At 47.3% G+C, this 22335-nt stretch overlaps 1 protein-coding gene across 1 annotated transcript in view; it reads right to left on the bottom strand.

Moving 5' to 3' along the window:
- The window catches only part of MKX (mohawk homeobox), a 101128-nt gene extending 100152 nt beyond the window's left edge, over positions 1 to 976 (bottom strand). Inside the window, exon 1 of the mRNA XM_004702449.2 lies at positions 789 to 976. Within this exon, the coding sequence (XP_004702506.1) occupies positions 789 to 976 (188 nt within the window). The remainder of the gene's footprint in view (positions 1 to 788) is intronic.
- Positions 977 to 22335: the final 21359 nt, after the last annotated feature.

Here is a 22335-nt window from a genome sequence, read left to right as displayed (position 1 = left end):
GACGACTTTGAAATGCAATCCCATCGGAATGGAATGGTAGTAACCTTGTAGTGAAATCTAACCGCTATTTTACTAACCCGGAACGCCGCAGAACCAGCAGCTGATGCAATCGTGGCGATGGGGGAGGCCAGTCCTGCCCCCCTGCCCCCAGCAGGGCTTCCCAGGAGCCGCCGAGGTCCGGCGGGGACGCGAGCAGCTTGCCCACCCCCAAGTTCCTGCACCCCAGGGTGCCCCTCACCCCGCTAAACCGAAACGCCGCTGGCTCTCGGGCTCCCTTTCCAAGCTCGCCTCGGGATCCGCAGGGCCGGGTCCGCGCGCCCGGGGCGCGGGGCGGAGAGCCGACCTTCCCGACTCCTTGGTTAGATGGAGCAAGACATCCCGCGGGGTGAGGCGGCCCGCGTGCCCTTCTGAACAGAAGACTGGATCGATGCCCCGGGTCGACCTGACCTGGGAATTCCCAGATGCCTGGCCCTGCCCAGTCTCACTCGGAGGGGTTTCCGCCTCTTCCCGACATTGTAGCCAGGACTGGCTGCCCCCGCGGGTCTCCAGCCAAGCACCCCCTTGTCCCGGAGGGCCCAGGATCGGGGCCTGGAGGGCAGCTCCCAGTGTCCTTTGCATGGTTCCCACTAACCGACCGCTTCCCGTGGCACACGCTGACACCATAAAATGAGATGCGCAAGAACCAGGGCGAGAGAGCCGCCTTCCCGGGAAAACTCGGGGCCCGTAGCCCCGAGCTACCGGCAGCGGGCGGACTGAGGGGTCGAGGGTCCCAGGAGGACTACGCATACCCTGTCCTCCGGTGTCTCAGGCCGAGGTTGTCCTTCAGGGGCGGGCTGTCGGGAATGCCCACCTCCGGGCGCGCGCGTGGACTGTCCAGGACTCCTCCGTAGGGTCGGCTGCCCCGCTCCCGCTCCGGAGCGCCGCCGTCCTCAAAAAGCACGGCGCCGCTGAGCTTGTTGAAGACGATGGTGTTCATGCTGTTCGCTGGCAGAGGCGCGCCACGCGGCCGCTGCGCCTCGGGAGCAGGCCGCCGGGCTCCGCAGGGCTCGGGTTCTAGGAGACCAAGCGCATCGCGTTACTCGGCTTACCCTCCGCCAGCCCCGGACTCGGAACTGGGCGCTGGGCAGGCGGCCGGGCAGGGAAGCGGTGTATCTCGCTGGGGAAGCCTGCCCTTGCCGACCTGTGCTACACTTGCACCCAGGGCACCATCTCGTGTGTACACACACACACACACACACACACACACACACACACACACACTTCCTCCTCGCCTCGGGAATCTGGTTCCCCAGAGAACCTCCAGCAGGAAAAATTAACCTGCGGGACAAAAAAGGAAGTAATTCACAAAGGTGCTTTGGGTCTAGAGTTTGTTCTGCGGGAAGCACGTTCCTGACAGCGCAGTAGGATAGGTGAGGCGCCGCGCGTGGTTCTTCAAGCACAAGGGAAACCTAAAGCCCGCCCCAGCCCTTTAGGAAGGCGAGGGTAGAAAGCAAGGGTACAGGACAAGTAGCCGGAACAGCTATATCCTCAGGACCCCGTTAATGAGTCCTTGGGCAAACCAGGATTTGCGGAACTTTCATGGTTTCCACATCCTGACTCATTTGGCTGAATCCTAAGCGCCCTTCTTGGGGTTAAGGTCACCTAGGGTGGAGGAAGGAGGCTGGGGAAGTCAGGAAGGGATTCCAGAACTGGGAAGCTCAAGGGGGGAGGGGGGGTGGGAGCGTCAGGGGCAACTGCAGCCTTTTCTACCACAAGTCTTCCGACCACCACGCTGTCCCGCCCCAGAACACGCGGGCCTGGGCAGGTCCCCGGGAGAGCCGGCAGTCAGGGTCACCCTCGTCTGTCCCCTGCATCCCGCACCCTGCGGAAACACCAGTCTGGAGCCCCGCCACATTCGCCCCCTCTCCGGGACCGCACCAGGAAATTTCCGAGACTGCCGAGGCGTCCGCAGCTTCCGCTTACCGCCCGGCCCCTGGCCCCTGCCACCGGAGCGAGTGACCCCAGCGACTGTGCCGCGACGGTGGCTGCCACCTCCCGAGACAGCCTCCAGCTCACCTCCGAGGTCGCGGCGGCCTGGAGCCTCTGCTCGCCGCTGGCGGGCGTCAAGGGCAAGTTGGTGCGGCTGAGCAGCCGGCGCGCGACCGTCCCGAAGAGCGCGGCCGCCCTCGCCCGCCCCATCTCCCGCCTCGCGTCTCGCTGCAGGTCCAGTTTCACCGAGCGGCCTCCCCTTCCCTGGCAGTGCCCCCGTCACCCCGCCCCGGCCCCCCTACCCCCACCCCGCCCCAGCACACACGCCCAGCCTAGCGAAGCGCCCGCACTCGCCAGCGCCCCCGCCGCGCCCTCCGGCCACCACCGCGGCGATCACGCGCTACCTTCCCAGCCGGGACCCTAGCGCCGAAGCGACGGCTACCTTGGAGATTGTGGGGAGGCCAAGTCAGACCTCTGCTGGCTGCCTCGGGTACCTGGGGAAAGAGTCCTTCCAGAGCAGCCAGGTACGTGACTCCCAGTGAGTACCCAGCCTTGGCGATGAGTCCCAATGACTCCCGCGCCCGCAGCCCCCGTCCGACCCACTGAACTCGCCCTTGGAACTCGGAGCTCTGGGGGATTTGCATCCGCGCCGCTGGGCTCGTAAAGCGCACTCCCCCGCCGCAGCACGGCCGCCTCCCCCATCCCCGCCGCGTCCCAAATGCCGCGGCGTGGTTTTCCTGGCGAAACCAGGGGGGGACACGCCCTCTCGCACCCTGCTCGGGCCGCCCCAAACGCGCGGAGAGCTACCTCAACTAACGGTCTGGCTCGGCTGGGAACCAGACGTGCCGGGACCGGGCGCGGTGGCAGCGGGCGGGAAAGGTCTGAGAGTTCAGCTCTTTGGCACTCGGCCTCGGGCGCGCGCGTGAATGCCCTGGCGCGCCATTGGCAGCCGCCCAGACCTCCTCCGGGGGCCAGCGCGCGGCCCCCAGCGCCTCTTCTGGGGTCCAGCTCGCTCTCCTTACCCGACCCCCTCCAAGGCTCTCCCGGGAACAGCCCCGCCCAACGCCCGAGAATCATTTCCGAACCCAGGGGGCGCGACCAGGTGGGCGCCGGAACGCCTTGCAGACCCTCCTGCAAACCTTGGGCGCCAGCTGGGCGGCGTCCCCACTGGACTTCGGAGGAGAGGAGGGAGGAGGGCGCGGCGAGGCGAGGGATCGGAGCACGGGGAAGGAAAGGCGTGGGAGCGAGATCGGGAGCCTCTGGTCATGCGAAACCTGGCCAGGACGCCACGACCAGGGGGCCGGCTGTACCTGCGGCGGCCTGGCCGGCGGCCTGCGACTGGACGGCTGGCTTTCCCGGGTCGAGGCTAGGCGCTCTCCCATCCCCGCCGCATGTTCCCCGCGCGGGCTCCAACGCGCTCACTGCCGCCACCGCCGGCCTCGCGGCTTTAATGGCCCAGCCCGGCGCGCGCGGCCCCGGAACAGGAATAGCGAGGTCTTCTCATGTTTCCCGACTGCCGAGCCCAGCCGGCGAACATCCTGTGGGCGCGCTATCCACGTTCCCGGGACGGCGGAGAGGAAGCCCCCGCGCGCGCCCGGCCGCCGGAGCGGCGGTGCTCCCCTGGCAGAGGAGCCGCGGCCGCTGCCCTCTGGAGCGCGGCTGTCAGATCCGCCGGCCGTCCCCGAAGGGCTGTCTCCTTAGCACTTAGGGGAGAAATTGGAGACGCCGCCCGAAGCGGCCGGTGCTGGCGAGGAGATCGGAGAGACTCCCAGCAAATAAATCCCTCTTTCCAGCTGGCTGGAGTGCCGGCGGTGTCTCCGCGCGTGGCTGGGCGGGAGAGGCCCCGGCGACGCGCTCCACTTCTGTTTAGAGTGGAATTAGATCTCGCGCTGCGCGCCCAGCGCTGGAGGGTCAGGACTGATGTGCCTGCACCCGAGGAGTCTCTTTTCGGCGTGCTTGGGCTGCAGAGGCCCGGATGTGTTAGGCAAGGCTAGGCGCACGTCCACCGTTCCCAGTTAGCCCTGGAGAAGCTGGGCTCGCAGCCTGCCTAGGATTGGCGCGGTGAGAAGCCGGGGACTAGGGGAGCCTAGGTGCTCGACCTGCATGGTCAAGTTGTGGAAAAGACGGCGGCGATCCCTGATCCCGAGGCCTACATGAGGCCAAAGGGGATGCATTTTGAAAGAATTCTGGCTAGTTGGGTCTCTCATCAATAACTTGGCCCTTTCTTTCAAATCCAAGAGTGCCCCAAGAAAGTTGTCATTTGGGTGCAACTGGAAGCTCGGAGCGTAGAGCAGCGGCGCCAAGGCACCGAGCAAAACTATCCCCCCCCCCCCCCCCCCCCCCACCAAACTCCCGACTCTGGCCTCCCTCCTGCTGTCCAATGACACCTATTCACTGAAGAGTGAAAGTAGATTTTCCCAAACCCTTTTGTCCTTTACTCCTGCTAAAGCAGCTAGCGCTGGGGCGGTGGCCCACCTAACTATATTTCTCTTTCCTTAACCTGCAAGTGGTTGAAAAGCGTTCAAAAGCTATTATTTCCAAGACGAATAACACCATGAATTTCCAAGTATGCTCTTTCTCAAAATAGTTAAACGGGGGCGCAATCTAAAGCAGAAAGGGTCATATATTTTTCTTTTTTTACGCCGAGGGAGGTAACTATCATTTGATCACGTTTCTGGAAAGCCTCTGTCCTTTATATTATAGAACTTGTCGCTATATTATAGCTACATTATATTATGTCGCTATATGTAATAGCTATGTTATATTATGTCCTCTGTATTATAGAACTTCCCTTCACTTGCTGTATTGTCGAGTCAGGACAAACCGTGCTGAGGGAGAAGTAGTAAGGCTAGCCCAACAGGGTTCTGTAATAGGGTCCGGCAAAGGCAGACCTAATTCATGGGAGGAGAGGAACACTCTCTTCTGTGGTCTCCCTGGGTGATGTCAGCTGCATTACAGTGAGTGAGCTCTGAGGCTGTCCCACTGGCCTAATTGTTGGTCAGTTCTCTGATGGAAAGCAACAAGCTGCTTGTGTGCAGTTGCTCCCAATTGCGCTCTACTCTGCTGAATTATTCAACTACCCACTGGACACTAAATTGCTAGACTAGGACAAATAAATCATATCGTTTTAATATTTAACTATTTGCATGATTCAAACATGCATTGAGAAGACTTAAGCTTAATTTAATATTTGTTTTCATTAAAGTCTGATATAAAATATACAGCAAAAAGTCTTTCTGCAAAATATACTGTGAGATTGCATAGGGCTTATACCTTACTAATACCTTAGTAAAACTCTGGTGAAGTCATTAATAATTAATATAGAATAATTCCTGTCGACTACGATTTAATAAAATGTATTTTCAAATGAAGTAATCTATTTAAAATGAAAGTGTGGAGAAATGTTGTCTACGATATATGAGCATATATTTAGTCCAAGACCAAAATTTTATTTTTGCAAGTTTCATCCTCTATTCAAGATAAAAACAGCTACTTTGTTTTAACCCATAGTCTAAATCCTCTTGTCATTATATTAATTTTCACCTTCTTCTGAAATGAATTTCACTCAGCTTCTTATGCTGTCTTCCAACTTCAGTATATAAAATGCTGATAAACTTATAAGCTAAAAAAAATTCCAGTGTTAGAAAACATTACTAGAAAATTTAAGGAATGCCTATATCTTGTGGGAGATTTTATATTTGCTTTACATTTGCTAAAGTGTAAAATAAAGATAACACCTTTACCACAACTTGCCTTACACTGTTACTATGATTATATATATATATATATTTTTTTTTTTTTTTTAATGTGAGAGTAATGGTCATTGCCACTAATAAACTTAGAAAATTGTTGAGATCACTTGACAAAAATCTTGATGCATTCTTTTTAATCTAGTTATAAATATAAATAATGTTTACTTTTTAGTAAAGAAGGAAAGGAGAAGGGACTTCATTTTTAGCATTTTGATGTTACTAAAGTATGCTGCTTTTTCAGAACAAATATTTGATAGGAGTTTTTGAAAATTAGTTCTTTTTACCATCCTTGTCCAGTTACTCCCTAGAGGCAGTAAAATGAATGACAAATTCAATGGCTCACTTCCTTCCTGAGTGGTACGGAATAGTAAATTAATGAACAAATAGGAGGTTCACACTGCACTTGTTCGGTTAGGCTTGCAGAGTTACCAATCAGAGGACAGGGGGATACCAGCGAGACACCTCTGCAGGAACATTGTGAGCACAGGAGCACAATGGTTGGCACGAACGTTTCTCACAAGCATGTTTCCTCTGTTTATAATTTCATTTTAAGTAACTAAATAGAAACTATACTTTCTCACAGAGGGTCTTTTCCATAATGCCACTCTCAAACACTTAAGTAGCAGAGTACAAACAAAAGTCTCCTTCAGTCACCTCTACTCGATTGCATGCCTCAGAGCCTGCCATCCAGAAGTGGGCACTGCTGGTCTCATGTGCATTCTTTCAACCTTTTCCTGTGCAGTTATGTACAGTGATATAAACAAAAGTTCATGGTTTTGGGATCACAGGGTAAGTATGCTATAACTGGCTTTGAGCCACTCAACTCAATCCTTCCATAGAGGACAGTCATATTAGAACACAGATGGACAACCGCTTCTTTTTTTGCACTACATAAAATCAGTAGCTTTTGAGTAGATTCCGACTCATGGTGGCAACCCCATGTGCACCGGAGTGTAATGGTTTTTCATAGGGTTCTCAATGGCTGAATTTTTAGAAGTAGATTGGCAGGCCGTTCTTCTGAGGCACCTTGACATGAACTTGAACTGCTGGTCTTGCTGTTAGCACTCAAGCTCAGGAATGGTTTGCAGCACTGCTTACATTGTATGCACACTATTTAACCGTTGCCCTCGAAATATCTATGGAGTTGTTGAGTGGTGCAAACTGTCAATACAGAGAGAACTTTCCACCATAGGCCAAGAGTGCTATTATATCTGTGTTTGAAACTGAGTAGTCTCACCAAACCAAACAATAGTTGAAGCATTCTGGCTCTCCTTTTCCCTAGGGATCAGCCTTTTGCTTAGCTCCTCAACCCAGCAGCCCTGGGTTGCTATGAATTGGAATCCACTCCACAGCAATGGGTTTTACTGGAGTGGAGCAACCTCTAAGAACTCATAGATTCTTCAAATGTTTTAATAGATGTTTGAGCTTCTTGCCACATTAAGCTTTTGGTTGGTGTCCTCAAATCTGCCCTGTCTGTACCCCTTTTCTCTTTCTGTACAGGGTATGGATAGACCACCAAAGGAAGGGGAACAGACGTGATGTGTGCCCCTTAGTCTTCACAGGTCTGAACGGGAATCGTTAGTGATCTCCTTTAAATTGCTCCTGCTACCAAGGGCAGGGATAGGGCTGTGGCCAGTGTCGGTGGAGCCGAAAGCCAGATGAGCCACGAGGTGGAAAGAACCTGGGGTTTTAAATGGCAACTGCGGGTGAGAGCTGCCCTGACAAGCTCGACTTGGCCTTGGCAAGCTTGTTCTGTAAAGGACTAGACAGCAAATGTTTTCAGACTTGACGAGTCCTGTGACCTCTCGTCACAATTCTTTAACTCTGCCACGGGTGCTGCAGAAGTATCACCAGACAATATCTGCAATGAATGAGTCAGTGACTTCCTGTCACTAGAGTCCAGTAGAACCTGGTTCCAGGCACATTGAAGAATGAACTCTAGATAGTTTTCATGTACCACAAACGATTATTCTTCCTTGATTTTCACCGCCCCCCCAAACCTAAATAATCTGAAAGCTGCTCTTACTTCAGAAACAGAAACCAACCGGCGTCTGGCCAGATGAGGCTCCAGAGTGATAAGACGCTTCCCCCTCCCATCTAGACTCTTCACCCCTCGACTGTGATGGGAGGGAAATAAACTACCCCTTAGCAAAGTCACTGTCTTGAGGTTTCTTTGCTAGAGGAACTTAGCTATACCCTAGGTGATGCACACCTGCTCGACCATGATTTCAGTCGCCACGAGTGGGCTTCAAAGAGCCCTAGTGGGCTGAAGGTTAAGCATTGGGTTGCTAACCACAAGGTCAGCAGTTCAAACCCACCAACCACGCGGGCTGGGGAAAGGAAGAGGCTGTCTGCAAACTTAAACGTGGACGGCTTTGGAAACCTTACACAGCGTGGTTACGAGATGGGATCCACTTGATGGCGGTGGGTTGGGTTTTAGTTTTAGGTGAGCTTAAGAAGACATCAGACAGGGCATGATATGACAAAATAATAATTTATAAATCATCAAGGACTCATGAGGGAGGGGGGAGGGGGGAAGGAGGGGAAAAATGAGGACCTAATGCCGAGGACTTAAGTGGAGAGGAAATGTTTTGAGAATGATGAGGGCAATGAATGTAAAAATGTGCTTTACACAATTGATGTGGGTATGGATTGTGATAAGAGTTGTATGAGCCCCTAATAAAACAATTAAAACAAACAAACAAAACTGCTTTCTCGAGGGGAGCGGGGAGGGAGGGGAAAAATGAGGACCTAATGTCGGGGCTTTAAATGGAGAGAAAATGTTTTGAGAAATGATGTACAAATACGCTTTACACAATTGATGTGTGTATGGATTGGGATAACAGTTGTATGAGCCCCTAATAAAATGTTTAAAAAAAAAAAAAAAAAAAAAAAAAAAAAACTGCTTTCTCAATGATGAGGTCAGGAGCTGCCCTAGTAGAGAAGTATAGAAAGAGTACAAAGGAAGTGTTTTTTTCTTCCCACCTTTGAGAAGATGTTGCATATGCTTAGAGAATCACCTTCATTATATTTACTTTCTATAGTACTGAATTAATTTCATGTACACACAGTCCCGGTGTTTGGATTTTGATGCTGATTTTTTTTTTTTACGATCATGGAGAATGAATTTCAAAGAAAAGTTAAAATTAATTTTCAAGGACTACTGTTATTTATTTATTTTGCCGACCCGCCCGTGAGGTTTAACTGTTTTTTCAAATTGTTTTCTCGTTAATAATCAAGAATAGCAATTTATGGAGCACCTGCATGCCTAAAGGCCTGTGCCAAGAACGGCATCCCATTTTGATTTAAAAGCCATGCTACTCGCCTAGCTTATGAACCTGTTAAGAAAGTACAGGAAAACAATATACTTCATGCAAAGGGTTTCAGAATATCTGATAGAAAGATTGCTGGGATTTAGTAGGTCTGCAAAGCGTCTGTGGAAATGCATGAGGGAGCTTGAAGACAATAGAACAAACATTGTATGCGTCTGCTAAAAACTTTGTAACCCTATTACCAACATCCTTCCCGGAAAAAGTGCATTATTTCAGAAATCCGAGCCTGATTGAAAAACAGTATTTTCACCTCTTACATCAGGCTTCCCCCCCTAAAAAAAATTTTATACCCCAAACTTCAGGGCGAGGCCTTTCCTTGGAGGGAAAAAGTATGGAAATAGGACACACAAAGCCTTCCTCCCCTTCATCTCCTGTGTGCTTCCGCAAACCTGTCTCCCCATCTACCCCTCACGATCTGTTTGTAAAGGTGCTGAAGGGACAGTGGGCTTGGAGGAGAAGAGATGCTGTGAATAGATTTGTTATACGTGGGGGTAAAAGAATCCTTCTCAAACTCACTGTGATTCCAATACACAGTGACCTTGTAAGGCAGGGTAGAACTGCCCCTGTGAGTTTCTGAGACTGTAACTCTATGGAAGTAGCCTCATTTTTCTCCTGCTGAGCAGCTGGTGGTTTCAAACGGCTAACCTTGCAGTTAACAGTCTAACGCAGTGGTTCTCAATCTGTGGGTCATGACCCCTTTGGGAGTCGAATGACCCTTTCACAGGAGTCACCCAATTCATCACAGTAGCAAAATTACAGTGATAAAGTAGCAACGTAAGTCATTTGATGGCCGGGGGTCACCACCACATGAGGCACTATATGAAAGGGTCGCGGCTTTAGGAAGGTTGCGGGAACCACTGATCTAACGCATCGTCCCTGCACAAGCAGGGCTCCTACCAAAGTCATAGTTGGGACTTAAAACGAGAAACGAGACATAGTGGTTATGAGCTTCACTGCTAACTGAAAGGGCAGTGGTCCGAACTCACCAGCTGAACCTGCTTTCCATAAAGATTCACCCCCAGTGTGGGTCATTCTACTCTGGGCTAAAGCGCCGCTGTGAGTTGGAATGGAATCCACCGGATGACAATGTGTTTGGGCTTGGCTTGGAGATTGAAGCTTCTGCAGCTTCTAAGGAAACCAATTCTTGCCTAAGTCGCTGGACCTCACATCTGTAGGCCAGGCAGCTGGCCGGAGGGGACGGGCAGTCAGAGCTCCGCAGGAGGCCGCCCCAGTGAGCCTGGTATCCAAGGATCTTGTTTGGATTCTACACAGACTCTTGCTAAATGGGCTTTCCTGTGGCCATGGGGTCCGCGGCAACTCCCGCTGCCTCCTTGGTGCCCGAGGAGCACTGTGCCCCACACGGGTTCCCATGGCTGCTGTCTGGGAAGTACGATACCAGGCCCTTTCCCCTCAAGAACCTCCGGTGGAACCGAACACCCAATGTTTGGGTCAGCAGCTGAGCGATTTAGCCCACGGCACTACCCAGGGAGGGGGGGTGATGCTGTCAGTGACTGCAACTCCTGTTTAGAACGGAGTTTGGGCTACAGGAAAGGGAGGAGGAAAGTGAAAGAGTTAGTTAATTGTGCCAGCCTGGCTGATAATCACATGTGGGGCTGGTTGAAAGGCGGAGGGATAAATGGGTGGTGAAGCCTCGCCTTTCTAGTTCTCGGGTCTCTTGTTTTGTGATGGTCGCACCGGGCGCAGCTGCCTTAGCAGTTCCCTGCTTCAGCTTGCAAGACTGACTTCCTACAAGACATCTCCAAGAAGCTACATGGACCTATCCCGATGCAGCCCTGGGTGCTGGAGCAGCCGTGTGGAGACCCCTGCTAGTGCTGAGATGCTTGTTCGTTCACTGACTCAGCTTTCCTCCTGCAGTCGGCATCATTGCCTCTGTTTTGTGAGGTGGAGGACTTTGTGGACTGGTGTTGGGTTAATGGGTTAATGTTGGACTTGTGGGCTTGGGCAGCATTGGGTTGGGATGTTTTCGTGATGCACATTTTCTTTGCATAAAACTCTCTCTCATACATGAGTTGCTGTGGATTTGTTTCTCCAAAGTACCTAGACTAATACAGTGAAGGTGTTATATAATCCATTATTTAATTTAAATAGCCCTAAGTCTAGATAAGGGGAGACCTAAACGTTCAAATGTCACAAATTCTCCTGGAATCTGTAGTAGCAATAAGGTCAAGCCATATCTCTTGAAAATGCTCTTCTAGACTCTTATAAATGGGGGTATAATTAAAGATATTTTTTAAAGTTATCTAATGCTGAGAGAAAAAAATAATCAAATCCAACTTGTCGATTGCAAGTAGATTCTGACTGGCCGCAACCCCAGGGATGATAGAATAGAATTAGGCCCCACGGGGTTTCAGTAGCTGAAAGAACGGCTTTCTTCTGAGACGTGAAGTTAAAATGTGTCTGTATTGAGTATAATTTTTTTTAAATTTTCCCTTCTTAGCCCCAATAGAGAATTTGAGTATCTTAGAATAAAAAGAATACCTCATAGCATTTTCTTTTTTTCCATATTTCCTTTAATGGACATTCTCGATGAAAATATGTTCAAATGGTGGACACTTTTAGTAGCAGTTACATTGAACTGGCAACCCTTTAGGACAGATGATGGGAGAATGTTGACTATCACAAAGCTAAGGTGGGGGAAAAAATGGGTGGGATAAGTAGATAATAATCTAAAAAAGTATGTCTCCTTACTTTTTATTATTCCTTGAAATACTGCCAGCCCAGCAGCAGACTCTCCGGACATGTGCAATGGCGATGACATGTGTTTGTCTTTGACGTGGAGCGTAGCGGCCTAGTACTTCTCCATTTGTTACACCCCAGGATACCACCTACTCCTTTCACAGTGCTTTCTAGATGCCAGTACACTGTCCCCGGCGCTTAACTCATGCCATTCTCACCGTCGCTCTTTGGAAGAGACACCCACTTTGGTAGACAAAGACTCTTGGACTTAGAATTGCTGCAAATCTGTAACTGAGGGAGGCAGGGTTTGAACTAAGTGAGGCACCAGGGTTTGAGCGCTGAGTCACCTAACCATGACACTGAAAGAGAACCAGAGGGCACCGAGAACCGAAAAAGCTTGACTGTCAACACAGCTAAGCACAAAGTCACACACCTTTTTGCTCCTGTTCAACACCAGGGAATTCCAAGTCAGCGTGCTTGTGTCTCCTTCTGTAGATGGCATGCATTTTTCTGGGGGGAAGCAAGTGGCATCTCAGTGTCACCTGCCACAGGATGGTGTTACACAGTCCCAAGCTCATGGCCTCAGAAGCTGTGCTTCCTGCTCACCTTCTGCGTGTGCTCACACAGAAAGGCCCCTACGCAGGACATTCTGAACATCCCCTGGATCTGGAGGACATCCTTTCTGCTGGGCCACGCAGCAGTCCAACAGCACAAAACAGCACGCGTTAGGAAAGCCCCTGCCAGCCTGAAATGTGGGTGTCTTTTAGAAGCAGACACAGCCTGAACAGAAGTGCCCCAGGACGGTAGCAGCAGCTTTGAGCGAGGAGCCTCAGGAGATGGCACGGACCACCGCTGCGGCCCCGGCTCCTCGTCTTCTTGCTTTGTCTGTGTTCTGTTGTTTTGTTTTGTCCTGCGCCTTTTGCTGTGGTTGCCGGGCCTGCCCCTCACATTATGTCGCCCAAGGCAAGAGTACAAATGAACGCCCACGCACCATATGGCTAAGTATTTAAAAACTATAAACCAAGCTAGAAAACCTGTTAAGTCAACTATGTCCCATTGCCCTACCTGGACAAATCGACCTTCTTAATGAGAAATGAAAAACCATGTGTAAAGCTATGGTTTTTGTTGGCTCGGTATCAAAGATGAATACATTGAGTCCACATTGCACATGTCTGGGGATTCTGTTGTTGGGCTGGTGGCGTTTAGCCGAGTAATAAAAATAAGGAGACATCATTTGCAGATTATGGTATATTTGTTCTATTAATTTTTTTTGCCTCATTAGCAAAAATCACTACTGGTGTTAGAGTCAACATTCTCTCACATTCCGTGCACGAAAGGACTGCAAGCAAAACATACCCACTAAACTTGTCCGAGTTTGCACATGCTTGTGTCAACTATGTCCATAAAGTAAGCACAGAAAAAGTTAAATCGTATGAAGTGCTCTTTATTCCGAGATACTCAAATTATCTATTAAAGTTAAGAGTGGAGGGGAAAAATATAATTTATAAAGACAAATTTTAATATAAAGCTGAAGTTTTCCTTTCACTTTTTTGGGGGGGGGATCTTGGTGGCTAAAACTGTTTTCAAGGCTCAGGTTCAGTGGAAAGTGCGGGTGTCAGGTTTCATGAATGATGGGTCTAGATTTATATGTACAGGTTTCTCTACTATCCAAAAACACAGTGTTCCTCTCTAACCTTGCATAAGCCAACGTGGGGAATTGACACTGGGTGGGGGATGGGGGGGGGGTGATCATTCCTAGAACCCAAAAGGAGCCCTGGTGGGATAGAGGAGTATGACCACCATGGTTCTGAGGGGGAAAGACGAGGCTTTCTCCCCCCTTAGAGTTACAGTCAGGGAAACCTACAGGGTCGCTGTAGTCAGAATCCTCTCGATGGCAGTGAGTGGAGTTTTTTGTTTTTTTTCCCTTGAGACCCCCCCCCCATCCCCAAAACCACCCACAAATCATTGTAAAGAATACATATAACCTAAAATGACACTAATCTAGCGAGTCCCCTGACACAATTCAAAGCCATGATGGTTCGATGCTGAGTGTGGTTCTTGGTGAAGCCACCTTGCTGCTCGGGTGCCTGCTGCCTCTTTAACTCGCCGGAATACAAATGCGTCTCATCTTTTTCTCATAAAAGCAACATCCTCTTTGGATTTCTTTTGGTTATGAGAAAACTGCTCCTTCGAAAAACAAAGTGACTCACAGGGACCTTTTGAAAAGTGAAGATGTCCGTATACAGGCAGAGAATCACTCGGTTGTGCCAACCTGTTCTTTGGTAGCCCCGTGCAACTGTTACTGTTGCACCGATTTCTCTAACTCCTGACTCCTGACTACCAACTCCCTCCAGAACTGTGTATTAGAAAAACAAGGAAACAAATACCAGGCACTTCCAAGAAACAAGACTAGATGGACAAAAAAAAAATCCATTGTCTTCAAGACAATTCCAAATCACAGTGACCCTATAGGATAAAGTAGAACTGCTCCATGGGGCTGTGAGTCTTTATGGGAACAGACAGCCTCGTCTTTCTCCCGGGGAGTGTGAGTGAACCGGAGGCAGCCCCTCAGTGCAGGAGTGGATACACTAGCTGCAGCCATAGGATGAACCCTAACACTTATGAGGACGGGTGAGGACCAGGCTTCATTCTGCTGTAGAGCAGAATGCTCAGAGTCCGACCCGACTTGATCACCTTGGTCACCACCACCTCCAAGAGCAGCTGTTGGGAATGTTCTTAACGGATTCATTAAGCTTGACCCTCTGGTGAATTAAAAGGAAACTGCATTTACTGAAGGCTTTCCCTGAGTTTACCCTCCAATGATCCCACACTGATGAATACATGCCACCACCACCCCACCCCACCCCCCGCCAGGAAGTACAGGAGAATGCAGGCTCATTAGACAGCCCTGCCCAGGCAACATGCAATTTTAAAAGAGAATGCAGGCAGGATCATCCCAGTCAAGGTGTGGAAGGACATCAAGAACACCATACAGGGGAAAAAAAGCAAATGGTCATTAAAAATAAAGGAGAAAAAAAAAGAGATCAAAATGGATGCCACAAGAGATTCAGAAACTTGCTCTTACACGTAGAAGTAGCTAACGTAAATGGAAGAAATGACAAAGTAAAGAGAAGCACAGAAAGTTTTAAAGGACAGCGTGAGAAGACGAAATAAGATAATGACATGCACAAAGACCTGGAGTTAGAAAATCAGAATGGAAGCACATGCTCAGGATAGTTCAAGGTAAAAGAACTGAAGAAGAAACAAACCTCTCATGTTGCAATATTGAAGTATTCACCGGACCAATGTTGAACAATGCATGTAGCATCAAGGAAGATGGAATAAACCCCCCAGATTTCTTAGCCCTCAAACCTAAATAGTGGTCTGAGTGGCTTAAAGAAAACGGAAGAAAGTGAGACTGAAGTGGACATGTCGTCTTGTGACAAACAAGTTCTCTTAAACAATAACACACACACACACACAAAAGAAGATGGAACAAATACGTTGTCACTGCACTATAAAATAATTGGCCAATATCCAACCATCTCAGCAGGTAGCATCTGATCTAATACTAATAAAACCAAGCCCCCAGAACTGACTGAATCCCCCTTGCGATAGATGCAATGCTAGAAGACGCTCACTTGCCTGTGCTAAGAAGTGTGGAAGACAGCTACCTGGCCAATCAACTGGAAGAGATGCATGTATGTTCTTATTCCAGAGAAAGGTGATCTTAGAGAATGCAGAAATTACTGAACAATGACATTAGGACCACTTCCAAGTTAGGTTCGAGGTTATTTTTTTTATTGGTTGCAGCAGTACATCAACAGGGGAACTTTCCAAAAATTGGAGCCAGATTCACAAGAGGACATGGAATGAGGACTACCATTGCTGATATCAGATGGATATCGATTCAAAGCCAAAATATCAGCAAGGTGTTCACTTATGTCTTATTAACTATGCAAAGACATTCCATTGTGTAGATCATGAATTATGGGTAAGGTGGTACCAATGGGAAATTCAGAACACCTAATTTGTGCTCATGTGGAACCTGTGCACAGACCACGGGGCAGTTATTTGCGTAGAACAAGGGGTGGTGTGTGGCTTAGCTGAGATCATCTCTTAGCAGCAGGAATATAGTGCTTGTATTTTCTTATCTTTGCCTATCATGTTTTCTAACTTTCTCAGTGTACACATGTGGCTTTTGTCATAAAGCTAGTTTCTTTCACGAATAATGAAAGGGATTGTGTGCTTTGGGTGGGAATGCCGTGATTCAGAGATGTTGTTCTTTTAGACTTTTTGATACCTAGCGCTGGTGAATGAAATAATGTTAGATATACGTATGTGTGTGTATATATATATGTATATATATATATTACAAAAATGAGATAATGTGGTACAAGTTGTTTTGTAACCTGATTTTCTAGGTTAATAATCTTTATCTCTCTAAGTCAGTACCTTTTTAAAATCTTGTATGATAGTCTATACATATTCAAACTTCCTCAGTTCTCTCTTAAATATCCTTTAGAGCTTCTCTAAACAGATTGGATCTAGTTGTACGTCTCTCAGTTCTGTGCCGCTCCAGCACCGTCCTCCATCTTTGGCCATTGCACATGGACTTGCTGACTAGGCAGCATCCGTTATCCCGCAGAATGACAATCCTGATTCTACCTGGGTGTTTCCTGGAGCTTGTGTTTAAGCTTCCCCTACCCTCTGCCCCTCCTCTGAGCTGAAAGGTCTAAAAGCTTGAAACATGAAACATTTCACGGGAGCCATCTGGCTACAGATTGTCGGAGATGATGCCTTGTACTTCAGTGTGTGCCATCCTATCTGATGGTCCCCCATTCACGGGTTCACTGTGACCGCTTGCATGAAGGGAATGGAAACCCAAATCCTCCTCTGCCCACTTACCTTTTCCCTCTGTGACAAGAAAGACATCTTTGCGCTATTACTTGGACGCTCTTTCCCATCAGTCATGTGTTTAACACTTGAATTAAAAATAATGTGACCGGTAAACCCATTGCTGTGGAGTTGATACTGATTCATGGAGACGCCATGCATTACAGAGCAGAATTCCTCCTATGGTTTTCGTGGCTGTAGTGTTACTGCTAACCAAAAGGTCAGTGGCTCCCACTTACCAGCTGCTTCTGCGTCAAAAGATGTGATAGTCTATTTCTGTAGCCATGACAACTTTGGGAACCATCTCTATTATAGGGGTGCTGTGACTTAAGAGTCAGCCTTGAAGGCAGCATGCAATTTTCACGGAACCAGGATGCCCATCCTTTGTTCTGTGCCTTTCTCTGTGTGTTTGCACTGCCGGCCTTTCCATGTGTGGTTAGGCACAAACCGTTTGGGCCATGCAGGGACCTACTGCTTTTCACATGAGTCACAGTAATCCTTGTCTGGGTCAATAATTGCATGAGGACGTGAGAGTTATTGTCATCTAATCCTCTCTCCTTCTATCTGAACAGGTACTGTTCTTCTCCCACCGAGTGTTCTCTCAACCAGTGGGATTTTTGATTACCCTGACACATAGTCCTACTGGAAAGGCAAGATAGACATTGTCTTCATTAGACATAAGATTTCAAAATTAGGAGTTTTAGAAATAGCTTTCTCAAATGATGACATACAGGCTTATCTGGGGCTTTCTCTCTTGCTTGCTAAGTCCACACAGAAGAAGCACACTAGCTTGTGTGATCCAAAGATAACAATCACAAAATTCGAATGTGGTGAAGAGAAAAGTATCAGAGATAAAATTATGAACACCAATTTGTAGAAGGCTATGGAGGAGAGTGCGGATCCAAACCCACCTACAGAATATATTATGTAGTCAGACCGAGACAAAGGACGATCCGCTCTATCCACAGGCAAGAATCCCAAATAGCCTTACTGTCAGGTAGAGACCTCCCTACTTGCCTGGACCTCTATTTGTACTGAGTGGACGTATCTCTTAGCTGTTCCATGACAGAAATTGCTTCCCTGGCTTTTTAATGTTGATGGAGGGTCTTCTCCCTCTCATCCATTATTTGTATGTTTATCTCTTTATTAATATGATCTTATCCTTACCACCTTAGAGCAATTGGTCTTTCATTGTTTCTCTGTTGGGTTTCCCAGCTGTGAAGCACCGCAGGAGTGGAAGCATCATAATAACCGATACAGGTGTTATAGGGAATGCCGGGGTGGGAGATAGATAATAGGGAGGGAAAAAAGATTTGGGGACTAAATAATGAAGGTGGGATAGGGGAGGGAGCACTAGAACTGATTGTGATTGCACAACTCACTTTAAAGGTTATTTAACCATGGAGGGGCCGTTGCCGCGGGGCAGGGAATGCTCTAAGCTAGATGTGGTAGTGGTTGTACAATTCCCTTGATAGGATTGAACGACTGAACGATTCAATCATATGATATGTAAATTATGTGCCAATAAAACTGTTGGAGGAAAAAAAGAGTTGTATATACAACATCATCTTGAGTTCATGTGCACCCTCCACCCCAGTCTTCACTATTTGCTCCCGTATTCCCCTCAACTTAGAGCTCTCCCCACTAAGCCACTGAATTAGTTATCGTCTCCACACATCCACTCCTCTGCGCTTCATAAACCAGGAAACCTAACAGAAACAGTCAAAAGAAAAATGATAATAATATAATAAAAATTTTTAAAAGGATAAGAAAGAAAAGACCACCAGCAATATAAAAACCAGAGAGAAAATTACTGTCATGGAAGAATCGAGAAATATTTAAACCAAAAGCAAATTCCGGTTGGGTCAGAGGGAGGTCAGCTGATGAATTCATTTCTTATTGAAGGATTTAATTTAAGGTAGAAGGGGAGCACTATTTTAAGAACCTCGCCCCCCTTTCAGTATCGCCAAGACAAGAAGCCTCTAGTTTAAGAATTTTTCTTCTTCTATTTAGCAATACAGAGATTGAACTTTTTATTTGTTGTCTTCCATTTTTCAATGAATTGATAAATAGCTCATTGTTCAATTATATAGTTCACTATTCAGTTATATAGTTCATGGCATCCTGCAAAAATGATATATTTTTGGTCTTTCCTTTAAAATAAAGGTGAAGTGTAAGAAAGTAATGATGGGCACGGGCGAGCATGCACATAGACAGATGCACATACCCATGCACAATGAAGGACATACTGCCAAACTGCACAGTGACCAACTCCGCTGATGTTCGCAGTCCAAGTCCACGTCCCAGGAAAGCCTCAGGTCCGTGGCAAGGGGGATGGTGGCAGGTATCTGCCATTCAGTCCACTCTGACCCCTAGTGACAGAGCTGAACTGTCACATACGAGTTTGCTTGGCTGTGATCTTTATAGAAACAGATTCCTAGTCACTCCCCCACCCCCCTACCCTCTGCCGAGCTATTGGTGAGTTCAAACCACCAGCCAGTGGGCTGCAGTCTGAGGGTGCACCTGTTGCTTCACCAGGGCTCCTTATAGTATGGCTGGTTGCCTAACATTGCCAGATAATTACTAGATAGAATTCAAGCCATGAATCTTTGATGATTCTCCTGTCCGTGAGTCATATATTTAACTAGGCTTTTAACTCGGAGATGAACTGATATGTCAAACTGGTAAGAGAATGATTTTCATGTATGTACAGATATAAATTCTAAGAAATGCCAGGAAGTCATTAATTATCTCTAAAATTTCTAGTATAATAGGGCCCAAGAATCTTACTGCCCATTTTCTTCAGAAGAGATAATAGAGGTGCCCACATTTCTATTTATTTCAATTAATGCTTAAAAACAAAATAGTGCTATGAATTGAATTGTGTCTATCCCCCACCTTCCTGAAAAAATAAAAAAGTTGTAAATGCTAACCTGTATGCCTGTGGTTATCAGCTCCTTTGGGAATGGGTAGTCTTTTTTTTTTGTTAATGAGACAGGATCAATGTAGAATATGTTTTAAGTCAATCTCTTTTGAGATATAAAACAGATTTTATAAAATTGGGGATTAGTGAAAATACATATGTCTTTTTATGTAAATCAATGGATTTCCAGAATCCTATTTCCTGAATTCTCTTCCAAGTTAAGATCCTCAGATTGAAATAATAGTTAAAACAGGTCAAAAGGTAAGTATTAGGAAAAATGAAAACTTATGTGTGTGTGTATATATATAAATTTGCATTTACACAAACACACACATATATATATAGATATCTATAATAGCTATCTGAATGATATAATTCAAATAAATAAGAATAACTGTGCTCAATAGTAACTGACATAGCTTTTTCCACACAACAATCCCTCAATAAATATCTCTTGAAGAAACCAGCCCCCCAAACAAACAGATCAATAAGTAAGTGAGAGAATGGAGGAGGGAGGAGAGGTGCCAAGTTACATGAAGTGTGCCAAAGAGTTACATGAAGTTACATGAAGAGTGCCAAGGGGTTACATGAAGTTACATGAAGCGTGCCAAGGGGTTACATGAAGTTATATGAAGAGTGCCAAGGGGTTACATGAAGTTACATGAACAGTGCCAAGGAGTTACATGAAGTTACATGAAGCGTGCCAAGGAGTTACATGAAGTTACATGAAGAGTGCCAAGGAGTTATATGAAGTTACATGAAGCGTGCCAAGGAGTTCCCTGAAGTTACATGAAGCGTGCCAAGGAGCAGAAGCTCAGAAGGGATGAAGGTCTTCTTCCAGAGCCCACAGAGCGAGCGAGCCACCCTAGAGCCCTAGAGCCGCCCTTGAGTTTGTGCTTCTAAGCCCCTAACTGTGAGATGATAGAGTGTTGTTTATTAGAGCTACCCACCTGTGGCTTTTCTGTTGAAGCAGCACTAGGTCAATACGGCAGATGGTCTAGAGAATTGTGCACCCAGGTTGATTGTCACTGTACACATTTATTTATTTCCTTATTTGTACTGTTAGGCGCTGTTGAGTTAGTTCCAGTTCTTGCAATCCTGCGTACAACAGAAACACTGCCTAGTCCTGGGCCACTCTTACCCCCTTTCCCACGTTTGAGCCCGTCGTGGTAGCTGCCATGTCAGTTTATCTCTTTGAAGGTCGTCTTCCTTTCCAGCCCCCTTCTCCTTTGCCCAGCATAATGTCCTCACGAAGGCCTCCGCATCCTGACTTGTAAGAAGCGTTGTGGCTCGACTTCGTCCAAGACACATTCGTTCTCTGGCGGCCCACGGCACGTTCCTTATTCTCTCCCACCGTTACAATTCAAATGCATCAACTCTTCTTTGATTTCCCTCACTCATTGTCCACTATTCACATAGAGATGAGGAGACTGAAAACACCATGGCCCTGGTCAGGCAAAATCACTTAGTCCTCAAAGTGCTTCGTTTCTAATCATTGAAAGGGTTTGTCGGTTTGTTTTGCCCCAGCTGATAAGCCTAATGCAATATGTTGGCTGCTTTCTCAAAGGTTTTTCCAGGGACACCGATCGTGGATGCAAGTAACATGACAATGAAATCCTTGACGACTTCAGGTGGAAGGCTGCAGGCTCACAGAGGTGCAGGAACTGGTGAATTTCACAATTGGTGGGTAGGTAGCAAGCTGCTAGCTCCTGTCCCAAGAGTCAGGTCAGAGGATCACCAATGAGAAACAGGATCAGGAGAGTGAGTTTTGCCAGAACATTCAAATGTACAGTAGATGCAGACCACACCCCTAAGGAAATTCTCCTTTCAGCTGATTGGGTGCTTACATCCGATTTTAAAAATGGAGGGTGGGGGTATGGGGGAGGGAGGGGTTGATACCAAGGGCTCAATAGAAAGTAAATGTCTAGAAAATAATGATGGCAACATGTATTCAAATATGCTTGATACAATTGATGTGTGGATTGTTATAAGAGCTGCAAGAACTCCCAATAAACTGACCTTTTAATAAAAAATAAGTAAATAAAACCAAAACAATGGAACCTGGATTTAATAAAAAGGTGGATGATCATATAATATTTGCCCAAATTCTGACAATCTTGGCCTGGCCAAGTTAAGGCTTCAATGTAACAATAACAGAATCCAAGCGGCACGTGAGTCTGGAAATATAGATCTGTGTTCCAGTCTCAGAAGCACACACAAGAGGCACATGAAGAGGAGGGGGGAGTGGGCTATCGGGCAAGGAAAGTCATGCCTGTCACAAGTCTAGGACAGAAAATCCACATCTGTACATGTGATGAGATGTTTTCCTCTTGATTCTGGCAAGTCAAGAAGTCCATCTAGTATCAGAAAAAATCTTGCAATTTGGTCAGAAAGTTTTATAATTTTAAAAGCACACAAAAATTAGGCAATCACATTTGAAGTTGTCGTTTTTAACCATTGGATTAGTGCCTTTCAATATTTTTTCATCCAAAAAATTCTCGTCAAGCAAAATAACCCTTGGAAACATTATACTCAAGAAAATAAGTTAATAGCTGCTCTCACTGAAGCAGAGGTAAGGTTTTATGGCAGAAATCCTCTGTGCTCACAGCATAATCCGTTATGGCTCCCAGCCTCCATGGAGATTGGTTGGGACCATGTGGCTGAGTTTAGTCAATGCAATATGCACCAAGCCCCAGCTGTCCCTGAAACTTTCTGTCTCTCTCTTTCCTCTTGCAGCAAGTTGTCAGCTAGCTGTCTTGGTATCAGA

The sequence above is a fragment of the Echinops telfairi genome, unplaced genomic scaffold (genome assembly GCF_000313985.2).
Source record: "Echinops telfairi isolate 266 unplaced genomic scaffold, ASM31398v2 ScPeMD7_31;HRSCAF=116, whole genome shotgun sequence".
Taxonomy (NCBI): Eukaryota; Metazoa; Chordata; class Mammalia; order Afrosoricida; family Tenrecidae; genus Echinops; species Echinops telfairi.
The sequence above is the reverse complement of the archived record's forward strand: the minus strand, read 5'-3'. Positions and strand labels throughout refer to the sequence as shown.